Source organism: Berghia stephanieae, chromosome 5 (assembly GCF_034508935.2).
Source record: "Berghia stephanieae isolate SIO BIC M18660-M18661 chromosome 5, UCSD_Bste_1.3, whole genome shotgun sequence".
Taxonomy (NCBI): Eukaryota; Metazoa; Mollusca; class Gastropoda; order Nudibranchia; family Aeolidiidae; genus Berghia; species Berghia stephanieae.
The window spans coordinates 75,967,467-75,984,511 of NC_088364.1; the positions used below are offsets into that span (position 1 = coordinate 75,967,467).

At 38.0% G+C, this 17,045-nt stretch overlaps 1 protein-coding gene across 2 annotated transcripts; it reads right to left on the minus strand.

Annotated features, from left to right (window-relative positions):
- Positions 1-2,549: 2,549 nt before the first annotated feature.
- LOC144973621 (uncharacterized) lies at positions 2,550-12,266 on the minus strand. Of its 2 annotated transcripts, XM_078916281.1 has the most exons (4): positions 12,231-12,266; positions 9,936-10,988; positions 8,017-8,178; positions 2,550-3,592 (listed from the first exon to the last, which is right to left on the minus strand). In XM_078916281.1, exons 2-4 carry the CDS (start codon positions 10,099-10,101, stop codon positions 2,673-2,675), a joined length of 1,248 nt encoding a protein of 415 aa, XP_078772407.1. In that variant the 5' UTR covers positions 10,102-10,988; positions 12,231-12,266; the 3' UTR covers positions 2,550-2,672. The 2 variants fall into 2 exon arrangements, with proteins under 2 accessions (XP_078772407.1, XP_078772409.1); XM_078916283.1 differs by lacking the exons at positions 8,017-8,178; positions 12,231-12,266 and having other exon boundaries at positions 9,936-10,895.
- Between the last annotated feature and the right edge of the window lie 4,779 nt (positions 12,267-17,045).

The window sequence follows — 17,045 nt, forward strand, 5'->3', positions numbered from 1 at the left end:
ACGTCATTTTTTGGTCAGTATCAGGCCATAACTTTACGAAGGCCACGCTGATACTGACCAAAAAATGACGTCAAAATGCCAGTCTTTTGCAACAAAAGAAAAAAAATAGTGAGTTGTATTCAATAGTTCTGCCAATGAAATAACTTGTTTCCATGATTACTACTAACAACTCACTAGACGGTGCAAAAACCAAATAATGACGTCAAACTGCCAGTCCTTTGGATTTCAGTATCAGGCTATAACATAACGATGGATACGGTGTAAGGCCATAACTTTACGAAGGGGCCACTTACTACTTTGCTATGATAACACCGATTGAGAGGAAATGTCAAACTGTGTACAAAACGGACCTGAAACGAAAATGGATGCACTCAGTTTACAGCCTAAAACAATGATGAACGCCAACTGAAGAAGATCCTTTTATTGGTACACATCTCCATCACACATATTGATGAATGGGAGCGATCTATATTCATGTTTTCGTCCAATCAGGTTATCAATCACAGGATTTGTTGCTGTCCAACGATTGGATATTTCTTAACAAATGTAAACACGCTGCTTTGTTTACCAAAGTTATAAACATACCTATGTGTCAAGCTGAACCAAACGACCAATTGTGATGTTTGATATTTAAAAAGCTGTGAACACTTTTCACAAAGTATGTCACTTTGAGCACATATTGCAATGTGACCAATGACCTTGAGCACATTGAAAGTTACTATAGATAATACCCATTCAACTGGTGTTATTTTGTTTGTTTTTTATTTACTTGCTTCTTCTCTTTTTCGTGCTAAAGTTGTAAACATTAATCCCAAAATGCATGATGGGATGTTACATCGTTAACTCTCTCCTTACCGATCATTTCCAGTATTTTCCCAAAATGGCAGGCTTACCCAGCAGAAAAATGGATTTTAAAACTCAAACAATCTCTCTACAAATCAACTTTATGCTCTTATTCATTAAACAAAGATCATTCTTCAGTTTGTGATGCACAAAATAAATCTGAATCAGAAATATATATTGTAACAAATGTGACGATTTTTCTGTAGGTGGTAAGGAAAGGGTTAAATTAAACTATGCAATAGAAATCTGGATGAAAAGTCGTGACATCAAACCTTCTACTCTTTTGGCTCCTAAATCCTTGGAAGTGTGCATGCACCCAGTCCACCGGAGTACAAGTAATGAATGGGCATGATCTATATTAACTTTCCATGTGCTCGAGGTCATTGGTCACATTGCAAAATGTCCTCAAAGTGACCCACTTAGTGAAAAGTGTTCACAGCATTTTAAATATCTAACATCACGATTGGCCATTTGATTCAGCTTGACACATGGGTATGTTTATAACTTTTGTAAACAAAGCAGCGTGTTTACATTTGTTAAGAATAACCAATCATTGGAGAGCAACAAATCATGTGATTGATGACCTGGTTGGACGAAAACATGAATATAGATCGCTCCCATTGGTTACATACAAGTGGCATAATTATTTCAGTAGCAGGATATGATATTGTCAGATTCTTAGGATGACGGGGCGTAAAAGCGTGACTATAGATCACCTTTATTGAGGAACAGGATGTGTTTAGACTAGAAAATAAGATAGGGAATGAGATTAGCGGAAGAGTAGCGTCCCTTGATTGGACGTCACCCATAGTCTGTGACGTCACCGGCGGAAAAGTTATTAGAGAGAGAACGTCATGTTGGTTGTGCGCTTCCGCGAGGACGAGAGACACATGCGAACAACCAACATGACGTTTTCTCTCTAATAACTTTTCCGCCGGTGACGTCACAGACTATGGGTGACGTCCTATCAAGGGAAGCTACTCTTCCGCTAATCTCATTCCCTATACCATCACTCTGTCATTACTAGAAGATGAATTACACAAAGTATGGACTCAGTCCTCCACTTCCAATGAAATAGGAACCATTATATTTGACATCACACTTTTCTTCCTTTTTATTATCTCTATCTGAATTGCAGTTCGAGATTAGCTTATATCACCAGTATATATCAAGAAGACGACTAAGTGTTCAATAGTTTAGTTACAGCAGAATAGAAAATAAGTTATATAAAAGCACCCTTGTTGTGCTGACGAAAGTTTTGTACCCGAAACGTCCATTGTCTGTTTTGGTTCCATACGAAGCATCTCTATTTTCACTCTTTCGTTAGTATTTAACGATCACCGGCCTCAGGCAGCCCCTACCGATTTCTACAGGTTCAGTAATAACCGGACAAGTTTATGAAACAGTCTGAGGTCTGAGGTTGGATCTGTAGTCGAGACAGACTGACTTTATGGGTTAATTTGTTCCAGTAATTTCTAGTAGTTCTTTGTCTGGCATTGTTTCATCGTGGCCTTCGTACTGACCAAAAAATGACGTCAAAAGGCCAGTCTTTTGCCACAAAAGAAAACAAATCGTAAGTTGTATTCAATAGTTCAACCAATGAAATAACTTGTTTCCATGAGCTCTACTAACGACAACTCACTAAGCGGTGCAAAGACCAAATAATGACGTCACACTGCCAGTCCTTTTGGATTTCAGTGTCAGGCTATAACATAACGATGGCTACGGTTTCACATACTATCATTTCATATTTTTATCTTGCTGCAATGCCTTCTCTCTAGTTTGTCACGTAGACAGTCAACAGTAGATCTAAATGAAAACACACAAGTTTAGTAAGCATAGGATCCAAAACTGTGTAATGAACTTGGCGAGGGGGCATAATCGACTACGACATTACTGTTATTCCCGTTGCTACAAACGCTGTTCAACCGTCGAATGTTAACAGTTTCCATGGTGACCGATTGCAGGGGTGGCGGCGGAGGTGGTAAAAGCGGTGATGGTGGTGGTGATGGTGGTACGGGCTCTGAGCTAATACTAGGATTATCTACGGTGAGAACACGGATAGGTCTGAATGGTGATGCAGGATTGTACCTTGAAATTTGCCTGGTTGTGTGAAAACGGGGACTGTGGTTGGCTCCTGTCGTGAATTCGTAATCGTTTTCAGCCCTGAATTTTGGATCACGGTGAACTTGAGCGTAAAACCCGGGAGAAATTCCAGGAGGTAAACTGGAAGACTTTTTAGACGAAGCATCTCGTTCATGTCTGGGAGACGGCAAATTTGATGACGTACTATACAGTTTTTGGCTGCCTCGTTGTGAGATCAAGAAGTCTCTTTTAAGATTTATCTCTTCGTATTTGTGCTGGGGCGTGGAGCATGTTGAATCATGTCGACTCACCACCAGCAGGTTTTCGCAGGATCCATCAGTTGGCTCGGATGCTTTTCTATACGTGATGATGTCCGTATTGATATGAAGTTTTGCAGGTCTGCTTTTGGCTCCAGGCATCCGTTTATTTTTAGCATTGGATTTATGGCTACTTATTGCATCGTTTCTTTTTCTTTTCTTGTTTTTTAAACAAGGAATGCTGGACCAAGAGGAAGATGGTCCCATGATTCTGACTATTGTTCCAAGGAAGAGAACTATGACGCCGCCACCAGTTGATCCAAATCCCCAGCCAAGGGCAGGTAACTTGGGATTTCCTATCAGGGTTTTGTATCCGAAATACCCAAGACATACCGCCGATATTATATCTGAAAATAGAAAGAATATCACAATTTCAACTAAGACTTATAATTTTGATATTTTTACGGGATAGGGGTCAAAGGTTGAATTGGCTTTTTAAAAAACATTTTGACATTTTTTTTACAGTGAATGACATAATCAGTTGGATGGCGAAAAGGTTTGAGCTGAGATATTTCCAAGTTTAGTTAGAAGGTCAATTTTTTATCCAAAATTAGTTCTAGTCATAAATGATTAAATCAACCCTTTTTGTACATCTCAGGGAACTTTCAAAGCTAATTTCACTTCTTAATATTTTTTACAGCTAGTCAAGTTAAAAAGTATAAAATTTGAGAAAAGTTGCTGGTTACCTTTCCCATACATCTAACCATATCTTCATGAAAAATCGCCGACCCGATTTACTTCAAATGAAAATTAAAATGCTCTGGTGAGCATATTCTTTCAGAAAATGCAAAAAAAAAAAAAACAACAAAAAAACCAAAAACAAAAAAATGCAAATCCAAAATGTTCACCTTCCGACTGATTATGTCATGTACTGACTCACACGCCAAACTATCTTTTAATAAAGACTGGTCTAATTTAGATCTATTAAAATGATCACAAACGTGTCCGTCTGTCTCAAACCTGACACTTCTTTGTAGTGGAGCTTCAAGGCTTCAGACTTTTCGGCAATTTACTGGTTATTTTTAATCAATCGATATAAAGTAAATGTTTTCTATAGGGAATGAGATTACCGGAAGAGTAGCGTCCCTTGATTGGACGTCACCAATAGTCCGCGAGTACGAGAGACGCATGCGCACAACCAACATGACGTTCTCTCTCTAATAACTTTTCCGCCGGTGACGTCACAGACCATGGGTGACGTCCAATCAAGGGACGCTACTCTTCCGCTAATCTCATTACCTATACACAATTTAAAAAGGGACATTGTCTGTTATTGAACGAATGCGTTTTCTACCTGATTCAGTCCTTTGCTCAGTGACTTAAGTAAGAATTACAAGGACATTTAATACGGGACTGGCATCTCAATATGGTGGCTTTTTTTCTGAGTTGTTTAATTTGAGTTTTGTTCATTTACAGAAATCGTCAAACGCTTAAAATATTTTTATTTAGGATTTAGATCTATTTTGTTAGTCCAAATTTAGTGTTTAATTCTCTAGTTATCGTCCACGTTCAGAATTTCCCCCATAACTTCACACAAATGCAACACAAAATACTTTGAATTTCACTCAAACACAAAACAGTCGCTAAGTCTAAACTATTCATAATTTTGTATTTCAAAAAGAGAGGCCAAACACATTGTTAATGCTGAAAATAATGCTGAAAACTTATATAGCGCTATAACTCCGAGACACCAGACTCTAAGCGCTTAAATTACAAATTACTATGGCTGAAACATAATCATTCACATACACACAAGCACACACACACACATACACACAAACAACACACAACACACAACACAAACCAAACCTATCTATGTTCAGTTTTTGTAATTATGATTAAACAATTCTTCTATAGTTTTTAAAAGAAAATGACGGTTATCTGGTAAGGAAAATGACGATTTTCCTATGGTTGGTTAGGACAGTGTTAATGTGTTGTACACAATTGGATTCAGGAGTCTGATGTCACGCCGCCCGGCAACGGCGGCCATCTTGGTTCTAAAAAAAAGAAAATCATTACTTTTTATTCTTCAAGCTGGCTAGAACTTTTCATATGTCTCGTGACCAGAATGTGTAAAAGTCAAAACATGATCAAATTTATGGTTTTTTCCCTCGGGATACGCTTTTATGCTCGCCGAGGAAATATTTTATAGAGCAGTAAAGTTAGGTGCCCCAAACGTAAACAAAGGTCGAGAAGCACGTGGCAAACCACATGTTCCTGTCTTGACAGCTCACGTTCCAATGTAAATAATAGAAAAAAATAACCTTTAAAATTTGGCTGTTAGGTGGCAAAAGAAACACATATTCATAAATACTCGATCATGCATCAAATAATGTCTATATATGGATATTTTATGGAACAAAAGGTAAAATTTTCTAAAATTTATCAAAAGTTACAGTCTATCTATTTTTAGACCAGAGCAAATTATTGCGCTGGTGTGAACAAAACGAGAATTATTCGGAGCCTGATTTTCATAATAATTTAGCCTTATATTATTATTTCTGCAATTGTTAGATTTTATGTAAACATATTTTCAATACTGAAAGTGTATTGCCTACAACTCAAACTACAAAATTGGGAGACCTATATTGTGCGTAAATTATTCCGGTCCCTAACGGAAATCACTAGCAACTTGTTATTGTTTACGTTTGGGGCACCTAACTTTACTGCTCTATACGGGCGTCCGCCATTGTTCCGATAGTTTAGAGCCAGTGTTACTAAGTTACCATGCGTCATTAGGAAGGAAGTGACGTTACGACTATTGAATCCTATTAAGGGACACAATAGGTGATTAAACACGTTATATTTATATGGCATATGTCGATCTACTCGACAAACTTAAATTTAAACGTTTATCGAGTGCCTTTTTTTTATAGGGAATATGATTATTAGAAGAGTAGTATCCCTTGATTGGACGTCGCCTTACAGAGAGAACGTCAATTTGGTTTTGAAGTGTCTCAAGCCGCTTTCACCGGAAGCGAGGACGGGAGACGAATGCGCACAACCAACATGACGTTCTCTCTCTAATAACTTTTCCGCCAGTGACGTCACAGACTATGGGTGACGTCCAATCAAGGGACGCTACTCTTCCGCTAATCTCATTCCCTATAGGCTCAAATGATTTAGAGATTGTGATCGACTCTGAAGTAAGCAAAATAAGAGGATCACAGTTGGATCGAACCCGTGTCACGCTGACAATCGATTTAATACCACTAGACCACTGTCATTGATTACTGTAACATTAAAGATTTTTGTTGTTGCTCGTGGGCTGCTAATATTATAATCATAATTATTTTAACCTATTTGAATTCATTCACCTTGTATACGTTTATTGATTGGACACGCACAGGCTGATATTGATAACTGGGAATTGGCTTAACACTAAAAAAAAATGTATATGTGTGTGTATGTGTGTTTCGAGTGTTTGTGTGAGTGATTAAGTGTGTGTGTATGAGTGAGTGCGTGTGTGTGTGCGTGTGTATGTAACGCAGATTACGCATAGTATCGCCACCTGGTGCCAATAAATTCTGATCCAATGTAGGATAACTTAAACTATGGTTTGTTCATTGAATTCAATAACGTTTTTATTTAACTATACTTTAAAAATCAATAAACATTTACTTTATCCGGTTATACTGCCGTACCGTGGAAATAAAAACAAAACAAAACAAAAACAAAACATAACAGGTATATAAAATTTGGCCATAAAAAACTCTTCATTCCAATATCTATCGATCAAAATGGCCTCACATCTTACCAAACATTCTCAAACCAAACGCGGAACGAGAGACGCATGCGCGCAACCAACATGACGTTCTCTCTCTAATAACTTTTCCACCGGTGACGTCACAGACTATGAGTGACGTCCAATCAAGGGACGCTACTCTTCCGCTAATCTTATTCCCTATAGGATAGATGGAGAATATCGGATAAAAGTCTCGTAGCGCGTCTTTGTACGTTCTCAATGTTAAGGGGCGGTTTGGGTCTAATTATTACGAAAATCCTTCGAAAAATTGATGATTTTGAGATTTTGGTGGAAAATGATATTTTATTATCTTAGAAATAACATAATTGAAGTCCAAAATCTTAAAGTAGACTATAAAGGCACGAAAAACACAGGTACAGATAACAAGAAAAGTGTTAAAAACGGGAAGCTATTTTGCTCTTTACTCAATATGTAATTTTTCTAAGGGTATGGGAAACTGTGTCAAACGTTTCTCAGAATCAATTCAATGAAATTGTCTGAAAATTTCCACAATTATCACAGAGATAACGTCTTATGTCACTCCAGAGAGATTTTTTTTGATAAGATATGTGAATTTTAAATTATAATCCTAATTCTGAATTTTTAAGGTCAATTTTGTCATAACATTTTGATTCTCAACTTTGTAATGTTCTAATAAAAATTCCATAAGCTAAAGCCGTAAAATCTCTCTATGGTGACACACTATAGTACAATGTTGACAAGAGGGAAGAATATGGAGGTCATTCCTTCATTAGTTTTTGTGGAACGTTTGCCACAAGATTGTTATATTTTTTTTACGTCAGATCCCCAAATTAGGTCGCAAAATGGGTATCAACATAGATAATTAAAATTTTTCACCATAAATGATGTTTTTTAACGTACAATGACGATACAAAGTGATTAAAACCGCCCAATATAGGTATTGAATTTTTTTTAGAAAAGACCCAAACCGCCCCTTGTTAACAATCCGGAGGGCATTGTTAGTTTTACTTTGGTGGTCTTAACAAAGATGAAGTAGATTCTCACCTGCTAACGTAACGGTTACGACAACGCATCGTCCTAGCCGTTGTTTAGCTTTGGAATTCTTTCCTGTCATCGCCATGACAACCTCTATAAACAAACATATGCAGGATATCAATAAAAGTATGCAGGATATGAGAAACCCGATGCGGATCAAATTCATGTAGCCTGTTAGAGAGAAAAAAAATACAAACAAGTGATTAACGGTTTTGTAATGGTGCATTCTTTTATTTTAGATATCGTTATGACCAGCATCAGTTTTTGATGTGAGAATGTGATGTGGATGGATGTGATGATGATGATGTGATGATGATGGATGGTGATGATGATTGATGATGTATGGTGTGTGATGATAAGATGATGATGATGATGATGATGATGATGATGATGATGTGATTATGCTCATGATGATCACATCATCATCATCATCATCATCATCATCATCATCATCATCATCATCATCAGCATCACCACCACCACCACCATCATTATCATCATCATCATCATCCTCATCATGATCATAATCACATCATCATCATCATCATCATCAACAACATCATCATCATCATCATCATCATCATCATCATCATCATCATCATCATCATCATCATCATCATTATCATCATCATCACCACCACCATCATCATCATCAATATCATCATCATCATCACCATCACCACCCACATCATCACATCACACATCACATCTCATCATCATCATCATCATCATCACTACCACCACCATCATCATCATCACAACCACCACCACCACCACCACCACCATCACCATCATGCACCGCTTAGTGAGTTGTCGTTAGTAGAGCTCATGGAAACAAGTGGTCCCATTGGTTGAACTATTGAATACAACTCACGATTTGTTTGCATTGTGGCCAAAGACTGGCATTTTAACGTCATTTTTTGGTCAGTGTCAGGCTATAAGTTAACGATGCCTACGCTGATACTGATCAAAAAAATTACGTCAAAAGACAAACCTTTTGCCACAAGAGAAGAGAAATCGTGAGTTGTATTCAACAGTTCAACCATTGGAATAACTTGTTTTCTTGAGCTCTACCAACGACAACTCACTAGACGCTGCACAAACCTTAAAAATGACGTCAAACTATACGTCCTCGAGGGTTCTAGTATCAGGCTAGATATTTGTTAACGATGGCTACGCTTCGTTGCTGTTCAAACACCTTTTGTGCATCAACACTGCCGTCGTCAGCCAGGTTTTCATTCGAACTTAAATGAGGTAATATGTTAAATGTCTTGCCCAAGGAATCAAAGCGGCGGCTATAGTATTTTGCTATCATTTTCAGTTCTCTTCTCTTAGTCGCTTTGTTTGTTTTTGTTTTTAAGGGTTTCACGGCACTTGCAACAAATTTATGTCATATCAGCGCCAGTAAAAAGGAAGAAAATTGGATAGTGAAAAGATTCTAGATGTACAATAAAAAAGGACTTGAGGAAACAAGTAAGACAAAGGGGAATGGTTGAAATAGGGAACATATGTAGATTCCAAGAGCACACTTTCAGTGTACTTAGTTTGAGATCACCTAAATGTCTCACCCATACACCAGCACAAGCTCCCACTAAGAGGATTACACTCAAATGCTTACATTATACATTCAGAATAACAAACATAACAATACATGACAGGGAGATGATTTACAAGGAAAAAAATATCATCTACCAAAACAATAACTATGCATTTGACTGTTTCCCTTCCAGCCAGGACCAGGGCAAAACCAAGTAATCTCATTCCAAGGCAAAGACAGAAAGCAAATTGGAAAACAGATATAGGGGGATAGAAGACACAGTAAGTGCCTCCCTGCCCACTATGGGAGGTCAGGAACCCCACCCAGCTCTTAGTCGCTGACCACCTTCAAAATCACTTGGTATTGTTACAAAACAACAAAATATACGTACCAAAATAGCTGACTTTATTAAAAGTGCATTCCCTTTTCCCACACCGATATAGCAAGCCGTAACAATAGTTCGTCTCAAATTTCCACGCGTTTGAAGAGATGCCAACACCGTAAAGTGTATACCCGATGATCAGTAAAACTGTCGAGATTTGATAATGCAGATCCATTCTTAAATTATTCCTTTGTTAGAATGGAGGAAAACTAAAAAACTTTGATGACGGTTGGTTGTATGATTGACAATATTGGGGGAATGCGTTTGCCGCAGATTGAGTCTCTTCGTTGTGACTAATACAGTTAACACTGTTATGAAGACATCTCACATGGAAATTACATTTGAAATGGCTTGATGATTCCGACGAGTAAACAAAAAGCCACAGATCACTCAACACAAAGAGAGCATTGAGTCACCAGTCGCTGTGAATGAATTACCGGTCCGATCCTATAATATGAATGGACTCGTGTCATCACCAAACATCAATGAATCAGGGGGCTGAATTAGGTAGCAAACGCATTTATTCATAGTCTCATGTTCATCGAACAACATTGTGAAGTAGATCACGCGAAAATCAACGCCACTAATTCGTTTACATAAAAAGAAACGTTTAACCGTTTCTTGTTAACGAAGTATAGATAGAATGCGCTTGGCCAAGGAGTTCACAACATTGCCATCCTGAAGTATAACGGACCAACACACAAACTTTGTGTAACCATGCACTCTTATAGTCTGGTTAATAGAGTTTAGTGAGAACAACCCACAAACGCGGATGGCAAAAACAATAACAAAGGCCTGAGTGATGTCATCTTCGAACTATCTACACGCTGGTCTTGGTATTCTCCTCAAAGAAAGAAATGTTTTGCTAAATGCAATGCTGAACCTATGGCAAACCTTATACACTCATAAATATCTGTCAATGTGGGGCGCCATTCGCTCATTGTCTATGATTGGGTACACTATTACCACGAGGTGTTACTAAAAATAACATCTGGAAATAAAGAGTAAGTTCTATTGCAATCAGTTATAAGGCATCAGTCGACCACACTTGTATAATGTAATCTATACTTGGACAGATGAAACATCATAGTTGGTGTCATTTATATATATATATTTATATATATATATATATATATATATATTATATATATATATATATATATATCCTCATTGAAATTGGAAAGTTTTGTAAATAATTAGCAAAATCCTCTTTGCTCTTGTTGTTCTCTGCTCACAAGACCTGTTGTTAGATCCTTTAATCAAACACAGACTTATTCCATCTTGCGAAAACTATCTATTGGGAATGAATTAGCGGAAGAGTAGCGTCCCTTGATTGGACGTCACCCATAGTCTGTGACGTCACCGGCGGAAAAGTTATTAGAGAGAGAACGTCATGTTGGTTGTGCGCATGCGTCTCTCGTCCTCGCTGAACGAGGACAAGAGACGCATGCGCACAACCAACACGACGTTCTATCTCTAATAACTTTTCCGCCGGTGACGTCACAGACTATCCGCGAGGACGAGAGACGCATGCGCACAACAACATGACGTTCTCTCTCTAATAACTTTTCCGCCGGTGACGTCACAGACTATGGGTGACGTCCAATCAAGAGACGTTACTCTTCAGCTAATCTCATTCCCTATAGGGTGTAGATAGCCTAATTCAATGAAAACTACACGCGTAAGCATCGATTTGCGGCATCAGAGCTTTTGGTCATGGATATCAAGTTCTAATGTTAATATATCTATGTAATTTTTGCATTAATATTCATTCTTATATATCTACGAGTAGATTGCATGATAAACACGATTCCTTCTTAATTGTATTGAGAAGTTTAGTTCATATCATTATCCTGTATAGATAGTATGCGCTTGGCTAAGAATCTCATAACATTGCCATCTGGAAGTATAGATAGTATGCGCTTGGCTAAGAATCTCATAATATTGCCATCCGGAAGTATAACGGACCAACACACAAAACTATGTGTATCCATGAACGTTTATAGTCGGGTTAATACAGTTCAATGAGCATTACTCATAAACGCGGATGGCAAAAAAAAAAACAATAACAAAGACCTGAGTGACGTCATCTTCGAACTATCTATAGAAAGCTCATTATTCAAAGAGAATTCAGTACCGAATAAAACAAATAGATAGATAGAGACTTTCACCAAAAAAGTTCAAAATCCACAACACATTATATATATATATATATCGATCCGAATGAGAATAAAGTCAACAAAACCGAATCCACTCTGCCTAATCCGTTAAACTATAAACACACGATGTAAATTGCCTGACTACCTGCTCTCTCCCATCGCGGAATAAAACCTGGCGCACACGAAGAAATAAAAAAAACTAAAGCTATAGCAGCACTAGACGGTTCCGTAGTACATTTCACTTCCTTAATCAATAACATTGATATCAATAGATTGAAACTGGAGACATATGGCGCAACTCCGTTATCATAACGGTCGTATTAACTTCTTTTTTTTTTTTTTTTTTTTTTATCAAGGCCGCCCGTGGCTGCCTTAGGTGAACACGCAGTTAATGTCTGCCGTCTCAATTTATAACACACTTTCGGGGGAATTTTGACTAAGACTTTTGGCTGGGAAACTCGTGGCGAGATATTTGGGAAATTATTCCAAATGTCATGTTTCAAAAAGGCATGGCCTCTAACAGTGTTGTCTGTGTCGGAGGAAACAAAAGTATCGCCTAACAACCGTCGTCATGTTTTGTCTTACACGTTGAGTTATAAATGCTGTTGGTTAGGGCCACCTTGTAAATGTGCTTTGGGCAGGCACAGTGGATATAGCGTTATAGATAGATCGAAGATGACGTCACTCAAGTATTTGTTATTAGTTTTTACCATCCGCGTTTTTGAGTACTTATAACTGTACTGTTTTAACCAGACTATAAAAGTTGATGGTTAGACACAGTTTTGTGTGTTGGTCCGTTATACTTTCGGATGGCAATGTTATGAGCTTCTTGGCCAAGCGCATAGTATATATAGATAGTATGCGCTTGGCTAAGAAGCTCATAACATTGCCATAAACGCGGATGGCAAAAAAAAAAAAAATAAATAACAAAGACCTGTGTGAGTGTCATCTTCGAACTATCTATTGGTATGCAGCGCAGATTGTCAAGTTAACAATGATTGTGGGTTACATTTATTTGAAAATTTATGTTTTCGACTCATGGAAGTTAAGATAAAGAGCATTTGAAAGTTTTTTTAAAGGCCCATTGGCTCTTGAACTACTCTACGTTTCGATAATATAAAATGAAAAAGAGGATAAATAGAAACACTGAAAAATACATAAAATGGGATGCTAATAAGGTTAATTTAAAAGCAACAAAATTACAAAGGAAATTTTTTGTTAAATTTCCCCCTCTTTTTCGTTGCCCTGCTGACTAGAAACAAATACAAATATTTAAGTTTTTTTATATAAACACAAATAGTTTTGTTGAACGTTGATCTTTAACCAAAGGATATAAATTATAAAAGGATCGGATTTGATGGTAGAATTATTTTACCTACATTCACAATTCTGAGTTTTTAATGTGGAAAGCCAGAAATATAAACAGCACCGGAGGAACGAACTGTGTGTTCACATTTAATATACAGATTATAGTTTGTTATTTGGAAAGCCAATGAGCCTTTTTATTTCCTTCATTGCTGACGCTGTCTCCCTATTTAGTGGTATCCGCTGAAACGGCAGGTGTTTATGTTGACGCAAACGAAATTCTTTTAACCGAAGTTTTCGCCTATTGATTCCATGAAAAGGATCGCTTTTAAAAGGGATTGAGAAGGGGAGGGGGTTAGGGGGGGGGGGGGGGGGGGGCATTGTGACGTGTGGAATGTTTTCATGCGTGTAATTAGTCGATCACGTATAAAACACAAAGATTAATTTTTAGGATATTTTAAAAGCATTTTGTCATAACAACATGATAATGTGTTTTATTATAAAATAAACCAATGGATATATTATAAAATAGAATATTTCTTCAATTAACATCGAATTTTGATATCGATGATCGTTTTAAGATATATTTTATAATGATGATAAATGAGGAAAGCGAAGCAATAAGTAAAAACAAAATCTCCAACATCAGTCTTGCATTCCTCACATGCCAGTTTTATTAAATTTCCACAAAATAATATGCTTTTACTCTCTCCTTACCGATGATTTCAAGTATTTTCCCAAAATGGCAGGCTTACCCAGCAGAAAAATGGTTTCTTTAAACACAAACAACCTCTCGACAAAACAACTTTATGTTCTTATTAATTAAACAAAGATCATTCTTCACATTTTGTGATGTGCAAAATAAATCTGAATAAGAAAAAAATGTATATTGTGTCGTAACAAATGTGATGATTTTGCTGTAAGGGGTAAGGAGAGGGTTAAAAATACTTATATATTTCGTGAGAAGTTTAACTTCTTCCAATTCCATGATAAGTAGTAAAACGACAGCGCATATTACGACGAATTAGAAAATACAATTTAAAAAAAATTACATCTAAAGCAAACATTCGCCTTTTTTAAACATTTCATGCTAATAAGTGATTTTCACTTAAGCGGTTAATGTCATTACAATTATCACGTAAAGCATTTGCATAATAATTATTGGCGGAGCATTTTACACAGCTGCAAGGCTTACATTCTTTATAGCAGTTTATTCGTAGTCGGGATAATGAGAATAATAATCATGCGGCATTTTTTCCATACAATTTGATTCGTTAATCAATATAACAGTAATGGCAGAGAACCGATAGCAGCTATACCCGCGTACCCTGACAACTGTCAACTAACACGCATGCAAAACAGCTAAGTGCCTGGTTTTATTTAGTTTCACATTTTTTCATGACATCCGGTTTTCCAAAGCGCGGCTACGATAAACCGTGTAATAAAACAATAAAATGTTATGTTCGTTCGGTTAATTAATAATTACGTTAGGTTTGACAACTGTGCTAGGACCAAGAAGAAAAATAAACCTAAACATTGTCAAACCAGGAGAAAGAGGAGAGCAACGTTGAAAGGGAAAATAGATAAAAAGGAAAAGATGGTACAGCAGTAGTGACCTTTCCGCCCACCTTCCGTTAGATCCATTAGGCTCATCGAGCTGGAATTTATCCAGGTTAATATAGCGTGAAACGGACAATAGAAAATGCTTGCTACCCTTTGGAGAAGCCGCTAGTCTATTGCAAAGTAGTTTTCGCAAAATCTAACGGACTCATTTATCTGCTTTTCACTGCTGGATAGACAAAGGGGAAGGGGAAATGAGGGGGGGGGGGGGGGGGGGTCCGGAAACACAATCTATAGATAGTATGCAGATGACGTCACTCAGGCCTTTGTTATTGTTTTTGCCATCCGCGTTTGTGAGTTGTTCTCACTAAACTGTATTAACCAGACTATAAAAGTTCATGGTTACACAGAGTTTGTGTGTTGGTCCGTTATACTTCCGGATGGCAATGTTGTGAACTCCTTGGCCAAGCGCATTCTGTCTATAAACTTCACCCGCTCCGGGATCGATTTCGGTTCCGTTACGTGTAAAGCGAGTCCTCCGCCAATCGAGCTGTCGGAACCACCTCGAGTTCAAAAGATCCAACTCTAGAAAATAATATTCATTCTCCTTGATATAGATAGTTCGAAGATGACGTCACTTATGTCTTTGTTATTGTTTTTTGCCATCCGCGTTTATGACTAATGCGCACTGAACTGTATTAACCTGTCTATAAACGTTCATGGATACACACAGTTTTGTGTGTTGGTCCGTTATATTTCCGGATGGCAATGTTATGAGCCTCTTAGCCAAGCGCATACTATCCATACCATAAATATTTCGATTCACGTCACACATTGACCGTAGCCATCGTTAAGTTATAGCCTGACATTGAAACCCAAAAGGACTGGCAGTTTGACGTCTTTATTTGGTTTCTGCACCGCCTAGTGAGTTCTCGTTAGTAGTGCTCATGGAAATAAGTGGTCCCATTGGTTGAACTATTGAATACAACTCACGATTTGTTTTCTTTTGTGGCCCAAGACTGGCATTTTGACGTCATTTTTTGGTCAGTGTCAGGCCATAACTTTACGAAGGCGTAGCATTGGCTTACCTCCCATTATGCCTATTGCCATGTTGGGCAGTAACGAAAGACCTCCTCCTTCATCTGTCTATGGCCATCATCAGGGAAATGCATGTCTCCCCCCCCCCTCCCCCACTCTCTCATCTCTCCCTCCACTGTCATCCTCCAAGCAACCCGGGGCCTTCTCTCTTCTTCTCTTTCCTACAGGTATTCCAATGTAGGGCAATGTTTACTTTCTCCTTTCTCATACCATGCCCTATCCATCTCCACCTTCATCTCATGATATCTCTTTCATGTCATCCATCTTAATCTGTCTCTGGTTATCATCAGGGAAATCCATGTCTCCCCCTCTCTCTCTCTCTCTCTCTTTCTCTCTCTCTCTCTCTCTTTCTCTCTCTCTCTCTTTCTCTCTCTCTCTTTCTCTCTCTCTCTCTCTCTCTCATCTCTCCCTCTGCTGTTCTCCTCCAAGCAACCCGGGGCCTTCCTCTCTTCTTCTCTTTCCTACTGGTATTCAATTTAGGTAACAACAAGAGATGAAGTGAGTAACAAAGTGCCAGAAGACAATAGAGAATAATTTTTTTTCGCGGCGGTGATGGGGTTTGAACCCGCGACCTTATTGTTACGACAACTCCGCCTGGCATGTGAGAGCGTGACTCTACCGTATGAGCTATCCATGAACCCGAAAAAATTCGTATCAAACTCAGGTCATTCATTACTAGAGCCCTCTCTCACCGACTACTGGAGACCGCGGGTCCAACACACAACCACCGCAAAGTTAGCTGGCCAGCAATTACGCTTAATAGCCAATATTCTCAACACAACATATAACATGGAAACAATTGAGACATTGAGTATGCTCCGGTATATGGGGTGAATTTTTAATTCAGAAAAGTGAGTGGAGCGGGGAATTTTTTTACTCACTTCATCTTATGTTGTTAATAAGTGCCTGCTCCACTCACTTTTCTGAATCAAAAATTGATTACGTATCCTGTTCGTCAATAAATTCAATGTTCAGCATTTAATTACCCCGGCATAAT

What these genes read in the sequence shown, in the direction of transcription:
- LOC144973621 (XM_078916281.1), bottom strand. Translation starts at nt 10,101, where the DNA reads ATGGATCTGCATTATCAAATCTCGACAGTTTTACTGATCATCGGGTAT. An exon ending in TAATAAAGTCAGCTATTTTG is followed by an intron (nt 8,179 to 9,935) that starts GTACGTATATTT and finishes TCTCTCTAACAG; the next exon opens with GCTACATGAATTTGATCCGC. An exon ending in CGTAACCGTTACGTTAGCAG is followed by an intron (nt 3,593 to 8,016) that starts GTGAGAATCTAC and finishes TTCTATTTTCAG; the next exon opens with ATATAATATCGGCGGTATGT.